Genomic DNA, 16,207 nt, shown 5'->3' with positions numbered 1-16,207 from the left:
ACAGCTTAAATTTTCCTACAAAAAAATAGTTAGGTCAAGCAATTCCTGATTTCATAACTTTTTTTATTTATTTCCTTTGTCAATTTCAGTTTATCATTTAGAATAATTCATGGTTGAAATATTTAAATATTATACAATTAATATAAATATATAAGAAGATGGTCAGGGTTGCGGTCAAAAGAGAAACAAAAATAGATTACAACTATTTATTTTCCGACGTTTTGCCCCACTTTGCAGGGGGCGAAACATCGTTTTTTTTTTTTAATAATTATTCTTTCTAGACGTATATTTAATCTCTACTTTCTTCTTTTTTTTTTTCTTCCCCGTTTTGTTTTTTGTTTTATGTACATCTGTACTTTTTTAACTGTATATTCTACGTATTTTAAAAAAAAATTTACCCTTGCCATTGTTACTTATTTTTATTCTTATCATTATTTATTCAAGTTTATTTTATACTGATACTACTTTATGTCTTCCTTCCTTTTATTTATATGTAATTTCTTATCACTTTATTTTTACATAATATTTATCCTAGCTTAAATTACCTTATTGTTGTAATATTCTCAGTTTTTTTTTTATCTTTTTAGCCCTGATGAAGCCATGCAAAGTGGGGCGAAATGTCAGAAAATAAATAGTTGTAAACTATTTTTGTTTCTGTTTTGACCGCAACCCTGACCATCTTTTTATATATCAATTTTTACGGTCAACTATATGTACATATATAAATTAATATAAATATTTTTTTTTTTTTATACTCTTCTCAAAAGACTAATGAAAATAAGTATTTCCATTTATCTTTAATAATCTATGAATATTGACATAATTTCTTTAGTATTTTTTATATAATATAATATTAATTGAATTTTTAATTTATGATTGCAGTGCAGTGGTTAAGATTTTTTTTAATCTAATATTTAAATAAATTTGCATGAATCTAGGCTGCTTAGTTTTATTAATAGGTCCGGTGCGGTTCGTGTATTTTGGGTGTGTCGCTCAGTGTATTTATTTGAAATATTTGGAAGTGTTATTTCTGTTCTTAGTGCTAGTGAATTTTCTTTGTTTCCGCCGTGGGCTTCCGGTTTCTTCCGTTTCGTAATCTGCTTGGTTTATAGACCTTGGCAGATAGTGAACTTCAAGAAAGAAGCAGCTGGCATCTCAGAGAAATCAAGGGTAAGTTTTATGTCACAATTTTTTTTTCAATAGATTTTTCTACCAAAGAAGCTTATGTTGGAAAATTGCTAACGTGCTTCATTCGATAACTATATTACTCACTTTTCACAATTAATACCAGTAGTTTATTTAATGAAAAATATGTTTTTTTCTGAAAATTATGTTAATTTTTTATATTAAAATTTATTTTAATTTGCATTTTAGTATTTTGATATATCCTCGATACTACCATCAATAAAAAAAAAAATACATGCAACTTCACTCACAAACTTAGTTTTAACTAGGTTCTTGATTAAACCCAAAACAAAATATTAATGCTAGTAAAAAAAAAAATAAAAAACATCTAAGATCTTTAAAAATTCCTTAATTTTCAGAATTGTTTTATATAGTAAAATTATTTCATTAAACACCAAAATATTGGGTTTCTTTTACATTGGTGACTGACAAATTAAGATGTGCTTTGTTACATAGTTTTACATATCTTATAATTACTGAAGATTTCACTTAATAATTAATTGCTGTATCAGTCAATAACATTAAAAACATAGTAATGTGTGTGAATCAGCAATTTCGAACGAACATACCATGTTTTATTTTTATTTCAAGTTAATAAACATAATCTATATTGAATCATAATTTATGAATATAATTTTAATTAAGAGGTTACAATATAAATTTGGCAGATTAAAACATTTGTCTTCAATTTATATAAATCCATTTTGTTCTGCATATGTTCTCTTGAAGGAAGTACCTACATTATAAAATGGTTTTGTCTATGATTTTTTTCATACAAATTGAATTAGGACATATAACTCTAATTTGACTTTTTAAATATTGTAAAATTAAATAAAAACCAAAAATAAACTTATAATTATCAAAGAATCATTTGAAGACAACTTGTTTTATAATTTTCAATACATAACTGTATTGGAAAATGAGAAATTAAATTTAATAGGACAGAAAATATAATAAATGAAAAAACATATTTTGTAAATTTTTCAGTAATGATTTATTGATTTTATTTTTAGATGGGTAGCTGTAGTTCATGGACATCATAAAAATAACAGGTAATTAAAATATTTATTATATCTATTTTTATGAATTGATTTTTGATCTTATTATAATTATGGTGCAGTTGTGCCTGATATTGCTTTTGAGAAAGAAGTCTATAAAGCCATTTTTTCATACCACTTTTTCCTTGTAAAAAACATTTCATTTAGTGAAAAACACATCACAAGTTTTATTCTTTAGTATAATAATACTAAAATAGCATAAAAATTTATTAAAATTATTAATCTTTTCTTCATTTAATATTATATAATATATTTTATATTGATGTAAGAAATGTAACTAACAAATTTTGAAGTACAAATAATTTAAGTAATGTAAACAAGAATAACGGCTTTACAGTTAAAAACATTGGAAAGACAAGTGTACACTTAAAGGTTCAAATGCAAACAGTGAAGTACGAAAACATTTTTTTGTTGTCAAAATTGGAGGAGTTAGTAAAATATTTATTTATTTTACAAAAAATCTTTACTTACCTCATTTGACTAAAATCCCCTGTAACTCACTCGTTTGTCCATTCTTCTATAGTCCTACCTTCTTTAATTTGCAAGACTAAATATGTATGTATAATTATTAGCTTTAAAATACTATGTTATGCACTTTCAGATTTAAAAACTAATAACATTTTATAGCCAAAGCTAATATGTTACATCAAAATATGCAGATCAGGTAAGACAATTAGTGTTGATTTATTAAGTAAAGAAAAATAGAAAAATAAATGAAAATAATATAAAGGTGATAGAAATAAAACATCGATTTATTTTTTAAATTTGATTTTGATTATAAAATTTACAAAGCATGATACAAACTCTACTGGATAATATTTTTTAGAATTTATAATCACATTTCAAGACCTGATAAAAGGAGTGAGTAAATTATAACAATAAAACTTAACAAAAAATGCTTTTAGGACAAGATAAAATATAACAACAATTATAAATACAAGTAGACATATAACAAATATATTAAGTAACACATAAATAAAATTAATGGAATGTTATAACTTAAAATAAAAACAGGGCACCTTCAAGGACACTGTATAATTTGAATTGTTATTTAACGTTATATAATTCATTTCAACAGAATTAATTTTTCTTTTCTGTTCAAGGTAAACTGTTTTCCTTGAACATTCGTAAGAATTACAAAGATTTAATACAACACAATACACAGAAAAAAAAACTCCTATACACATGTTATTAGTTCTATAATATACAGAACAATAAACCAAATCTAAAAACACAATGGGTCTATTTTTAGTTCTTATTTCTGTCAAATGACACTTTCTAGGATTAATGTACTTCTGAACACTTTCTGTACCGCCAGCAGTAGAACAAAGTGTAAAGAATTTATGAATTACCAATAAAGCTATTAGTTGCATGGACTACTGTCGCACTCAATTACTACTTAAATTCAAGCAAAGCCTATGGCCACAAAAACATGTTTTGTCTTTTTATTGATATTAAAATTATTCCTAACTTCACATAAAATAAAATCTAAATAATATGGTGACTAAAGTAAAACCTTTTGAAAGTGCAAAGAAGTCCGGTCATTAAATAGATTTATATGTTGATGATGTTGATCTAACCATCAATTAAAAATTAAGGCAGATAATTTTACATACTAAAAAATTAATATTAGGAAATATACCAAGAAGAGCAATAATTTATTCATGCACTTTTTTGTAAATATACAAAATTTGAAATTGTGCCCTTGTGGTCATAGACATTTGCTGACAAGAATTTTTTCCCCTTTATTTACTAAATTTACAACTTTGAAAAAATAAGGTATTTAAACCAGCGAATGTGCTGTACAATGAAAAGTAATGTCATGAAGATAAAGATCATCCAATGATATATCGCGAAAAAAATTACATAAAATTAGAAATAGTTTAGAAGAAACTCTTACATTTCTGGTAATGACATTTCTCTGTGAGAAAAACAACTTTAAGTTTATCATAGAAAAACTTGAGCACCTATGTACTTAATTCGACAATAAATAAACTGACATATAAGCTAAAAATTACATTTGTTACTTACTTATATTAATAGGCGACATGAAACATTTTTCAAATTTTGAATAGAGAACAGTTGAGGCCCTATTTCATAGAAAAACTCATAGTATTAGTCCATAAATACAAGTATAAACTCTAACTTATAAATAAAAGTAGACATATGACATATAAATACAAGGCACCTTCAAGGACACTGTATAATTTACATAATTATTTGTATAATACAAAAACTCATAGTATTAGTCCATAAATACAAGTATAAACTCTAACTTATAGAATACAAGCTCTAATACTTCTTGTTTCCTTATGGGGACAACTATTAGTGACATTATAGGAAGTAAAAAGTACAATTCAGCATTGCATCAAGTACAAAATACTTTCTACTTTATTATGAAACAGAGCCCTGAAGGTATCAAATGTTCCATCGTTAATAACTACAATATTATTATTTAAAAAAAAAAAATTGAGCTGTTGGCCAAAATGCCAGTAATATTTATAGAAAAAAAAACAAGACATTTATAAAAAAAAAAAATCTTGAAGAACAAAAAGAAAATTGCTCCAATTTTTGAGAAAAATAAATTATAATTATAGAAAGATGAAAAGAAATAAAAAAATCTTTGTTTTTATTTTGAATGTGAAACCCTCCAAAGCAAAAAAACTATGAAATAAAGCACAAAAATTTGATTTTGATTTTCATAGTTAAATAATTTTTTAATTTATGAAAATGAGAATCCATAACTTTACAACACAGGGGGGTAAGAGGTTCAGTAAATTGTAAGGAAATACTGTTTCTTGAACAACAGTTATACAAGGAAGTGATTTGTTCATGATTACGCTCAAACGATGTGTTATTCCCTAATTAAGGGTACCTAATTTGTGAGGCTCGGTGGACCTCGGAGGGTTCCTCGAACCCAGAGGGTTGACTCACGACTACAGTAACCGAATAAATAATTATCTTTCAGAGCCAGATTCGAACTTAACCTTAAGTTATTAGTACAGTGCTTTACCCACTGAGCCACACCATTCACCTTTTTAAATTGTCATTTCATTAAATACAATCCAAGGGGATGTTTTGAGTCTGAAATAAAAACTTTAGTGCCTAGTTTTTCAGCTAATCTATCTAATTAAATAAGACTTAATATACATAAATTAAACAATTCATACGTAATATATTTAAATTAAAAATGCATAAACTGTTAGACAAAAGTTTAGTGGACAAATTTAATGTTGTTTTTTTTTTGATTGGTTGTTTTGATTTTATGATTTTCACCATCAATAGTCTGTTATTTGTTAATAAAAGGCTTAAGTTCAAGAAAGTCTTCGTTTTAGTAAAAAATACCATTTTTTATCTGTTGACATAATTTTTTGCCTGAAGTTTAACCCAGTTCTACATTATTATGATTAAGTGACGATACATCCCAATTATTTGAGACTGGCCTGCATCAGAATAGATCATGAGTTCTTTTAAACTCTGTTATTTGCAACTGCCTTTCAACTTCTGACACCAAGAAGTTTACTAGCATCGGTAGCCATCTAGTTTAGCTAGTTCTAATATTGTGTTCAGTTCGTTTTCCACTTGTTTGTTTTTCTTTTCCATATTTGTGACATATGTTTGGCACCTCTGAATATGTGTCATAGAATCCTCCTTCAAATCTGATCAGGGATCTTTCTTGAGCTTTGGTTAGGGTTGAACTCTCAAAACCAAAATCAAAATTATCATAATTATTGTTTTTACACGTAGGCAAAAAAAGGGCCACTATTTCAATCTGTAGTCATTGAGAATAAAACCCAATTGAAAATCTATGGGACAAGTCTCATCATATTGAAAAAAAGAGACGACTGTACAGTAAGTTTGAAAATTATAGGTATATGGTCGATAGAAGAATGTGAAATTATCCTCCAGAAATTTATGATTATATAGTATCTCTAGTTAAAGTGATAACTAATAAACTGTTGTTCAGTCACATTTATTGTAGACATTTCTCAGGAATAGGCTAAAAAGGACAAAAAATTTGTCTTTATTCCTTTAAAAAATACCAAGTTTTCACACTATAATTTCAAATATTTTAAAACGTTTTTGTATTGCATTAGCTTTTACGGGTATAAAGTTGTCAAGAAAATGATTATGAGTACGTACATAAGTTTATTATAACATATATGGTTACTGCTCCATTCATATGGTGATGGTATGTAGCCTAAATCACCACTTCATGCCGAATGCAAAAAGGATTTTTCAGATCGGACGGTTAGTTCCTAAAATTAATGTTCAAACTTACAAACTCTTCAACTTTTTATACTAGTATAAATAGAAATATAGATAGGGCTGTTTAATTTTTTCTCATATATAATAGATCATATTTTGACCTTTCTCAACATGTGTAAACAATAAAATTTCCGTCATCTGTCAAAGTGTTATCAATTCACAATTTCATTATTCTAAATAAACGATGGATATAAGTAAAAAGTAATGACTTTATGTTTATCATTTATATATTATCATACCCATTATCTTTATTATTACTGTTTTATTTAATGTATTGATTTGAAACCATACCACTTAATAAAATATAACCATTTCAGTTTGGGGTATAATAACATCCGACTTAAAGTACTCAATTTTGCTTTGGGAGATACAATGGATTCATATAGGGGATAAAAATTAATCAAACTTGAATAAATGAAACATACTTTTTTTCATTTATTTGAAAAAAATTTACTCTTAAAAATTTTCCTATCAATAGAAAAAGAATGGTGAAATTTAGAAGTTTTCTGTAATAATTATATTCAACAATTTATTTATAACTTGAAATAATAGTAACTAATATTTTGAAAATAAAAATAAATTTATGTATAAATGAATACATATATTTATTTAGTTTAAATATCATAATCAAATGCAGAGGATAGAGATCAATGAAAAATAAAGTAAAAGTGAATATTTTTAACAACAATATTAAATTAATTGTACTTTAAAACTTGATTTATAATATCTATTTTTTTCTTAATTTTTATAAGGATTTTGACTAATATTATATATAATGCAATGATAATTTAGAAATAACAATTTTTATAAGCAGTTGAATGTGAAATAATTCAATATAAGGTGTTACGAAATTTAAGCATACAACCTAAAACAGGCACACAACCACAGTGAAACTAATCTTTAGAATATTAATAGCCTTAATAGTTGCAAATGTATGAACAATAAGTAAGCTATTTATAAATATGTTATTTTCAGTTGTATGTTGAGGTAGATTTAAAATCAAATTAACAATTATAAAAACATCACCCTCAGCTATAAATCTGCGAAATAAGTTGATTTTGTTTAAAATTAATTATCAATGCATTCAAAATAAAATTATTGAATACAAACCTTAATAAAATGATATGTAGACAAGAGATAATTCACTAAGTAATGACTGAGCACAAAGCTCTAATTCATACCAAGACTCAAGTAAACAAATCTTGGAAGAAAAAAAACCTAGAAGGAACGTCTTTAGAAATGAATTGTATGCATAAAATACAGTACAAATACTTATTTGTCTTCGTTTATCACAGACAATATGACGTATAAATAAATATATAACTGGCACAGATAAAATATTTAAAGTTCAAAGTACGATATTTAAGGGAGATCGAGCAAGCCGTGAGCTTTGTAGCACTGTTCAGTCCTGTTGTATACCTCGTCTGCAGCATTTAACATGAGGGGCAGAACATTTTCAACATCCTCTGAGTTACTTCCACAGACCTTGAAAAAAATAAAAATAAATAAATAAGTTCTGAAATAATGAAAAAAGGATATATGAGGCAGAAAGTTGACAAAGGCATGTTCATAGGGTTGAAGGTAAGAAGAAATAATAGAAGTGATAAAAAAAAAAAAAAAAAAATAAGTGCCCCAAAAATACTATTTTAAGTACCCAGAGATGGTGTATATGAAAGTAGCCAGGAAATGAAATTACTGCAAAAATGAAAATACTCTTCTTCTTTAAACAACCCAATAAGTTTTGATCTATTTTTTAAACTTCTCTCAATCTATTGCCAACTTGACTTTACCGAGAGATTCCTATGTTCCTTGCCAGATCTGTGAGGTCCTCCCACTTATTCCTCAGTTGTCTGTATGGCTGTTTTCTTTCAGTTTTTGCTTTCCCAATACTTTTTGGGAGTTCAATCATTTGCATTCATTGCAAATGGCTGAACTACGTTAATTATATTTTAAGAATATTTTCTATTAGCAGTTCCTATTCTGTCTCTTTTCTTATTCTTTTATTTCTCATTTGGTCGAATCCAAAAGTTTTACCAAGATCTTTTCTCAGGAATTTCATTTCTGTAGCATATAAATGACTACCAATTTTTTCAAAATAAATAAAAATATTAGTCTAATATACCTCCCTGGAGCTAGATCTAATTATATTTACCAATGATTTTTTTTCATCTTTATTACATTTCCGGTTTTTTTTTTTCACTCCAGGCAGTAGTAAAGGCATTAAGTTCCTTGATGATCATACGATCAAGAACTATCTGGGTGCTTTAAAACAACTCCCAAAGGAAAATATGCTTATCCTAATATAAGCACCAGGATGTGAAGGGATCTAAGGCAAAAAGATTGCAGAGGCTTTAGCAATGAAGAGTTTAGAATTAATGCTGGTAGATCCAGAGAGCCATACTGCTTATGGATATTTTTTTAACTATTCACAAAAATCAACATCCAATCACACAATGGAAGAATTTTGATAAACAAGTCAGAAAAGTTCCATTTTTGGCTCATTTAGTTCTGATAAAATATGAAACTAATATTTTAAAATAGACATCAGCAAAAAAAAATGCAGATGCAGATGCAAAAATGTAACGTCATAATAATAACAATTGAATAAACAATTTTATAAATTTGGAAAATAACCTTCAGATTGTTTGCAAACAGCAGTTATTATTTGTTGAACAAATATAGAGAAGATAAATATCAGCATATAGCAACTAAACGACCTTAAAAATATATATATTTTAAAAGATTCGGAAATAATAATCAAGAATAAAAATTTAAACTAATCTATATTTAAATAACATATTGTCATTTTAATTTTTAAATTAATGATATGATTGATTTACAGCAATACACTTAGTACACATCTCTGTAATGATATTGGGGTTATATTACATGAAATATCATTACATATTATATGTACATATTATACATATATTACATTAATAAGTAAGTTATTCTACCCACTTTTTCAATTACCTATGTATACATTTTATTTCCCGCTTCTCTCATCACTCCATTTTATTAATTCTATTTTGTAAAATTATTCATTGTATGTGTAAAATTATTCTGTTTATACTTTCTTTTTATATTTTGTTATTTTTCTATACTTACTGTGGTTGTTATCTTGTTTTGTTTTTAGCCCTGAAGAAGGCTAGAAACTCTAGCCGAAACGTCGGCACATTAAAATAAGTTAATCATACTTATTTGTTTTTCATTGACCGCAACCCCAACCATCTTCTCCTCATTTATCATCCACGGTCAACTATCTCTCATAATTAACTAATTAATACATGAAATATTAATTTTTCAATAATATATAAGGAATAATACATGAATGAATACAATATTAATTGTATTAATTAATCAAAATATAATTCAAGACTTCTGCACAATTTTCCTAAAGAAAAAGTCTTTGAATTTCTGCTTCATATAAGTTTAAAAAGGAAATGATTTCCTGAAAAGTATTTTAGACCACATTGAGTGTTTTTAATGTAGTTTTTTAGGAAGTAGTTTGGTAGGTATCAAACTTAAATTCGTAAGACATAGATGTTTTACATGATAAATTGCAAATTGAATAATGATTATCATTGGCTGATGTTTGCACATTCAAATTTAACTTTAGATTTAGTTACTGATTTACAATGAATAAAGTTTATTTATTAATTAATTTTGAGCCATATTTCACTAATGTTAATTACTAAACTGATATTTTATGTAATATAACCAGAAGGTACTAACTCAAAATATTGATAATCTAAGCTGGTAATTGTTATATAATTTACATAAAATAATTTGAGTAAATAGAATATAAAATTGTTACATAATTAAAAAAAAGATTCTAGTCGTTGCTTTCTTTATTATCCAGCAGACATAAACAACAGTCAGACATTAAAATTTTATCTCACAAACATTAATAAAGTCATTATTTAAAACAAAATAATAATAAAATGTTCAAAATTATAATAAGATAGAATAATAAATTGATTGAAGTATTTTCATTTATTTATTTTTTTAAAAATTATTTCATAAATTTATCAATAGCCATAGGATAAATTCGTTAGATTAATTTTCTCTTCCTGCTGATGATACCTATATGTGAAAGATAATAGTATTGACTTATCTGAAAATACAATACTTGGCTGATAAGATTAGATATTATAGCAAAAATTACAGTTTTATAAATAAATTTTGAAAAATAACATAAATATGAAAAATATCAAATGGAATACCTTTAATACGAGATTTTTCTTTTTTGGAAGAAACTTCATTCCTACATACGCTGCTTGCTGTATGCACCATCCATGATATTTTCCTAAAGTATTCGAATATGACTCATACCCAATGGCACTAGTTTCACTATCGAGATCGGTTTCTCCAATTCTTCTCAAAAATGTCCTTATAAAATCTATAAATAGAAAACAATGTTCTTATTCAACCATGAAGGCTTTCTTGAAATAACAACAAAAAGTTTTTACTACAACGAAAATTCTATCATTTAATGTTCCATCAAAGTAAAAAAGAATTGCCTAGCCTTTTACTGACCTGAAAATAATTAACAATTCACTGAACAAATTATTCAATAATTAAAAAAAGCATGAAATTTTGTAAAATGGTATTATTTATAATAAATTCTTACTAACTTATAACTGGCCAATGAAAGCAATAGTATAAGCTTTTGAGACAGAAGTTTTTTAAATTTTATTTTATATATATCAAGGGTATTTTGTCTTCTGTATCTTCAGTGATTTAGAAAGTTCTAGTAATTATGACATCAGAAAGGTGAAGGCCAAACATAAAATTCAAGATAATTGACTTTCATGTACTTTAAGAAAACAATAAAATAAAAACAAATTAATAATATCATTAAAACATTGTAGATAAAAGTTGAATAATGAACTATTTAAACACAGAAAAATATAAAAATTGCTTTTTCTTTAAAAATTATCACTCTTAATGTACACCTAGATAAGGTCTATCAATTAAAAAAAACTTTTAAGAATAATAACTTTGAGTACTCAATTTCAAATACATCATTTGCAACAAAAGGCATTGAAGGATTATTGTAATTATATCAATTTGCATTATTTCTGTATTCTTACAACTCATTAAGTATAAAATCATTTTTGGATATTTATTTTTTGAAATTATACTCCAGAAAGAAGATTGTAACAAGAAACATAGTTTCATTGATTTATAATTTTTTTATTACAAAATTGGTATCATTTATTAAAAATATCCAAAAAATAAATCTTAAAAAAAAAATTAACAACCACACAAAATATTTTTAATGATTGTTATATATATCATAAAAATATAGAAATAGTATCACACCACGTATTGATTGACTGTTATGAAGCAGTTTAATATATATTAAATTATACATATTAAAGATATGGTTTCAAAGGCGGAGTATATTTAATAAGATCAATAATATATAATCTACACAGAGTTCATTACAACTGAATGAATATATCTTGTTTTTGATAGCAATGAAAATGACACTCAATCGTAGATTTCAGATAAAAACTGTTTATTCTCTACATGAATAATATATGTTTTGGTGCACCCAAAGTTGTAAAGAATTTGAAATGAGAAAAATAAATTATTAAATAGGTGATTGTTATACCTAATCCTCTATGTAACCTCAAAAAAGTTCGACAACCAGAAACATAATTTTTCTTCTGCAGTAACTGAGACTCATTTTCGTGCTCTATCATCTTCTTAACAGTGTCAAAATGGTCTTCTTGGCAGTTATTTCTCAGCTGGTGCATGATTTCCGATTTGCTTACAATCTCATTTTTAACAAATGAAAATACTGGTCCCAAGAAACCACAGAACCTAAATTAAATACTTGTTAGGACGTGAAACATTAATAGAAAAAGAAGCTTAAAAATGTAAGTATTAAACAAAGAGGGGCTTTTAGTTACCATATTGGGGCTGTAAATGGATTTCACTATTATTTATTTGTTTGAATTATTTTCAAATACTTAACGGGTTTGATGTTTTTAATAACATACTTGCACAATTCCTTATATGCATCCAAATAGGAACCAATATCAATGTCTTCATCCTCTAACAAGGACGAATTGAAAGATTCGTATGTCTTCTTCATATCAAAATAATCTACTGCTTCGGTCATTTTGTAATAATTTGTGTCTTAGGCCGATAAAATGAAGAATTTCCTTATAAATAAAAGTCCAGCAACACAATCGTGAGTATCCTCAACCAAAACATGAACTCGCCTGACTCTGTTCTAAAACCTCCCACTTGACAACTGAACCACCAGCGCGGCGAATCTTTATTTAATAAGAGCTTCGGAAGGATAACGCTTGGAGCGCTGTAAGTGGTTCACCCCAAACCACTTGTTAATAATAATATTTATATGAATATATTTTTGTTTCAATTTAATGTCGAATTTACAGATTATACTACTTTTATTTAATTTTGAAACTTTGATTGATTTTAATTTTAGTATTAAATCTTCTATAACTCAACTAATAATCATATTAGAACTACTAATTAACTATGGTGCTTCCTGTTAAAAATGAATTTCATCTTAGCTGTACAGAGTGAATAATTGGAAGTATTAAGTTTCTTTAAAAACATTTGTATTTCAAACTAGAGTGTTTTAATTATAATTCTTTTTGAACAAAAAGTGAAATAAACTGTGAAAATCTTTATTTGCCGAAAATTGGTTATTAATATTGGTAATTATTTAAATCACCATTACTGGTGAAAAAAATTTTCAATAGAAAAAAGTAGAACAACTAAAAGTAAGCTCATTTTAATAACTTAAATATTACCACAATAATTTTGTACCAGTTATAAATGTAGATTATAGAAACTAAACAAAATCAGTATTTAGATAAAATATGCTAAGTAAAAGGTAATGAATTTGTAGGTGTAATTTTTCACTTTGCTATAAGTAATTTATTATAAAATCAATAAAACTGTATATCTATATAAATAGTATGATATATTTTATATTTATATTAAGATAATTACTACAAAAAAATCTCATTATTCTGTTATGTGCAGTACATTTTTAGGTTATGATAAGCATTTTGTGAATAACTGAATAACGTACATTATTTTATGTGCATCCAGAAATAGACCATCGCTAATTCATATGCAACTGTATATGTGCATAGATTTTTCTATAAACATAAATGATGTTGCATATCTAGAACAAAAAGTTATAATTTATAGTTTATGCAAATGATTTGCTAGTGATATTTTAATTCTACCAGTGAAGTCTCACGGACCTTCAAAACTGATATATTGATTCTTTGCAATTAAGATATTAATGAATCTGATTTGTTATTTCATTAATAGAATCTGAATTAATAATTAATTAAAACTATCATTTTAAAAGTATTTTTCTCATTTTTTCATGAAAATCCCTTCAATTATGGTGTTTATTTTTTTGATTAATTTGAAAGCCATACTTAATTTTTTTTTTAGATGCAACAGACAAACAGATCTATTTATTTGGAATGGATGAAATGCTAGATTTATTTATTAAGATGTTGAACTGAAAAAAAAAAAAATCCATTTAGAATACTATCATTATTCTTTATTTTTTTTACTTTGTTTCGGGTTTCCCCATATTCATATACTACTGTACCTCAATTTGTTAAATGTATCTATTTCTTTTAGAAATATTGTCATATAGTCGCATAAATTAAAATTTACAACTTAACATTATTTAACAAATGCCGTAAATTTTAATTTATGTGACTATATGACAATATTTCTGAAAGACATAGATGTATATAACAAAATGAGGTATATTAATACATAAATATGGGAAAAACTCAATACATAGTACAACAAATATTAAATAGTGATAATATTCTAAATGGAAGTTTTTTCACCTCAACGTTTTAATAAATAAAAGCAAACAACATCCTAGGATAGAAAATCCAGAACAGATTTATTTATTTTTATGAAATGATTGGTATAAGAAACCATCCATTGTTCGAATTGTTACCATTTATTTACGTTAAAAAAAGAAAAGAAAGTAAATAGATGAAATATGTAGCAATTCTAAATGATATCACTGATTGAATGAAATAAGTTAAAGTAAATTTAAGGAAATAACTCAAAGCCTCTTTTAACGATATTTATTTTTGTAGTTTGTTAATTTAGTTTGAGTTATGACTTGTCAATTAGTTGTAATTTATAATAGTTATTATATTTTTAACATTGTTGTTCTAAAAGCAACACCCTAAAGATATATTTAGATTAGTATTTATGTATTTGTAAATTACTTTTGTATTTTAATGATATTCATAAAAGCTAATGTCTGATGTGTTGATGTTAACTTCGATACACCATGATCATAGTGATTGAAGAGTTAGTTTTTATGGAAAGAAGACACAATATTTTAGGAATTCAACATGAGCCAATTGTTGTTTCCGGAAAGTTAGTTTATATAATTGATGTTCAAGGTCTACATTCAACAGCATCCATCACTTTAATTATAGTTCACTAACAGTAACTGGAAAACATTAAAGTTATTTTCCTCTTTGAAATTCGAAACTTAGATAAAACTGCAAAATATATTTGATTTAATGGTTAATTACTAAATTTTTCTTTGTATTAGTTCTATATAATTTTCATTTGCCTTTAATTAGTCATTACTTATATAATCTCACATTTTTGTCATCAAAAAATAAAATACCATTAAGTTTCAGCATTTGTCTGTTGTGACCACATATAAAGTCTCTATTTGAAACTAAACAAATTTGTTTCTATTTCACAATATTTTCCATATATTTTGTACTAACATTAGTAAAAGAGTAAAACACCTCTTTAAGGTTCCATTTGAATATTAAATCATCACTATTATCTTTAATATTCCAATATGAACTTTCAATTTTTTTTTTCATGTCTCTCACTTTTTCAAGTTTCATATTAACCATAATATTATTATTATGTTATCTTTTTCCTTACTTTTTCGTTAATCTTAGTATAATTTTATTTATAGAAAACTAACTCATAAAATCCTATTTTCTGGGATTAAGAATTATTTCATTTAATCAGGCAGGAGTGTCCTACTTTTTTGTCCCCTAAAAGGTGTCCCGTGAGTGTTTATCTCATGGTTGACAATTTTTACTTTTTTTTACATAATTGGATGTGATGACAAAAATCTTTATGATTACTTTCAGTACAATTTGAAATTAAAATTGCAAATTGTAGTTCATTCATCAGGAGCTGAAGAATCCAGATTTTGTAAAAGATCTAAGATCTTCTTGGCTCAGTTCATGATTTAAAATAAGAAATGCAGGAGGTGTCCAGGTGAGAAAAATGTGGGCCGTCCTTAGCTCAGGTAGTTGGTTGAGGTGCAGGTCTTTGCCACCTGAGAAATTTAACAGCGCCGGTTTGAATCCAGCCTGAGGCATTGACTTTTTTCATTGAGTGGCGGTTCCACAAAATGAAAAATTTGACCCTCCACCATGGTTAAAATAGATTGGTCACCTGTAGATTTTTTACTGATTAGATCTGGAAATGGGCTCATATGGACATTTATTCAATATGTATTAAGTTTAGCACTGACTTAACAACTTTTATATAAATTTTCATGGGATATTTTGATATTCTTCTCTTGTTTCTACTCATCAAAGCCAATCAAGTAAAATTTAGCATCTCTTTCTTTGTATGAAAACCCTTTCCCATAAATATTCAACAGTTTT

At 26.1% G+C, this 16,207-nt stretch overlaps 2 protein-coding genes across 3 annotated transcripts in view; one reads left to right on the top strand and one right to left on the bottom strand.

Moving 5' to 3' along the window:
- The first annotated feature begins 881 nt into the window (after window positions 1–881).
- The window catches only part of LOC106688107 (acid sphingomyelinase-like phosphodiesterase 3b), a 940,469-nt gene continuing 925,143 nt past the window's right edge, over window positions 882–16,207 (top strand). Inside the window, exons 1-2 of one of the 2 annotated variants that reach the window (XM_067053111.1) lie at window positions 882–1,170; window positions 2,199–2,237. The gene's annotated coding sequence lies outside the window, so the exon portion shown is untranslated. Of the gene's footprint in view, window positions 1,171–2,198; window positions 2,238–13,098; window positions 13,283–16,207 lie in introns of those variants that run through there. The other variant, XM_067053110.1, reaches the window with a different exon arrangement.
- LOC106688285 (ceramide-1-phosphate transfer protein) lies at window positions 3,300–12,788 on the bottom strand. The gene is made up of 4 exons (XM_014432714.2): window positions 12,527–12,788; window positions 12,136–12,347; window positions 10,739–10,914; window positions 3,300–7,997 (listed from the first exon to the last, which is right to left on the bottom strand). Exons 1-4 carry the CDS (start codon window positions 12,646–12,648, stop codon window positions 7,875–7,877), a joined length of 633 nt encoding a protein of 210 aa, XP_014288200.1. The 5' UTR covers window positions 12,649–12,788; the 3' UTR covers window positions 3,300–7,874.

The sequence above is a fragment of the Halyomorpha halys genome, unplaced genomic scaffold (genome assembly GCF_000696795.3).
Source record: "Halyomorpha halys isolate HHAL.00 unplaced genomic scaffold, Hhal_1.1 Scaffold4.1, whole genome shotgun sequence".
Classification (NCBI taxonomy): Eukaryota; Metazoa; Arthropoda; class Insecta; order Hemiptera; family Pentatomidae; genus Halyomorpha; species Halyomorpha halys.
The sequence above is the reverse complement of the archived record's forward strand: the minus strand, read 5'-3'. Positions and strand labels throughout refer to the sequence as shown.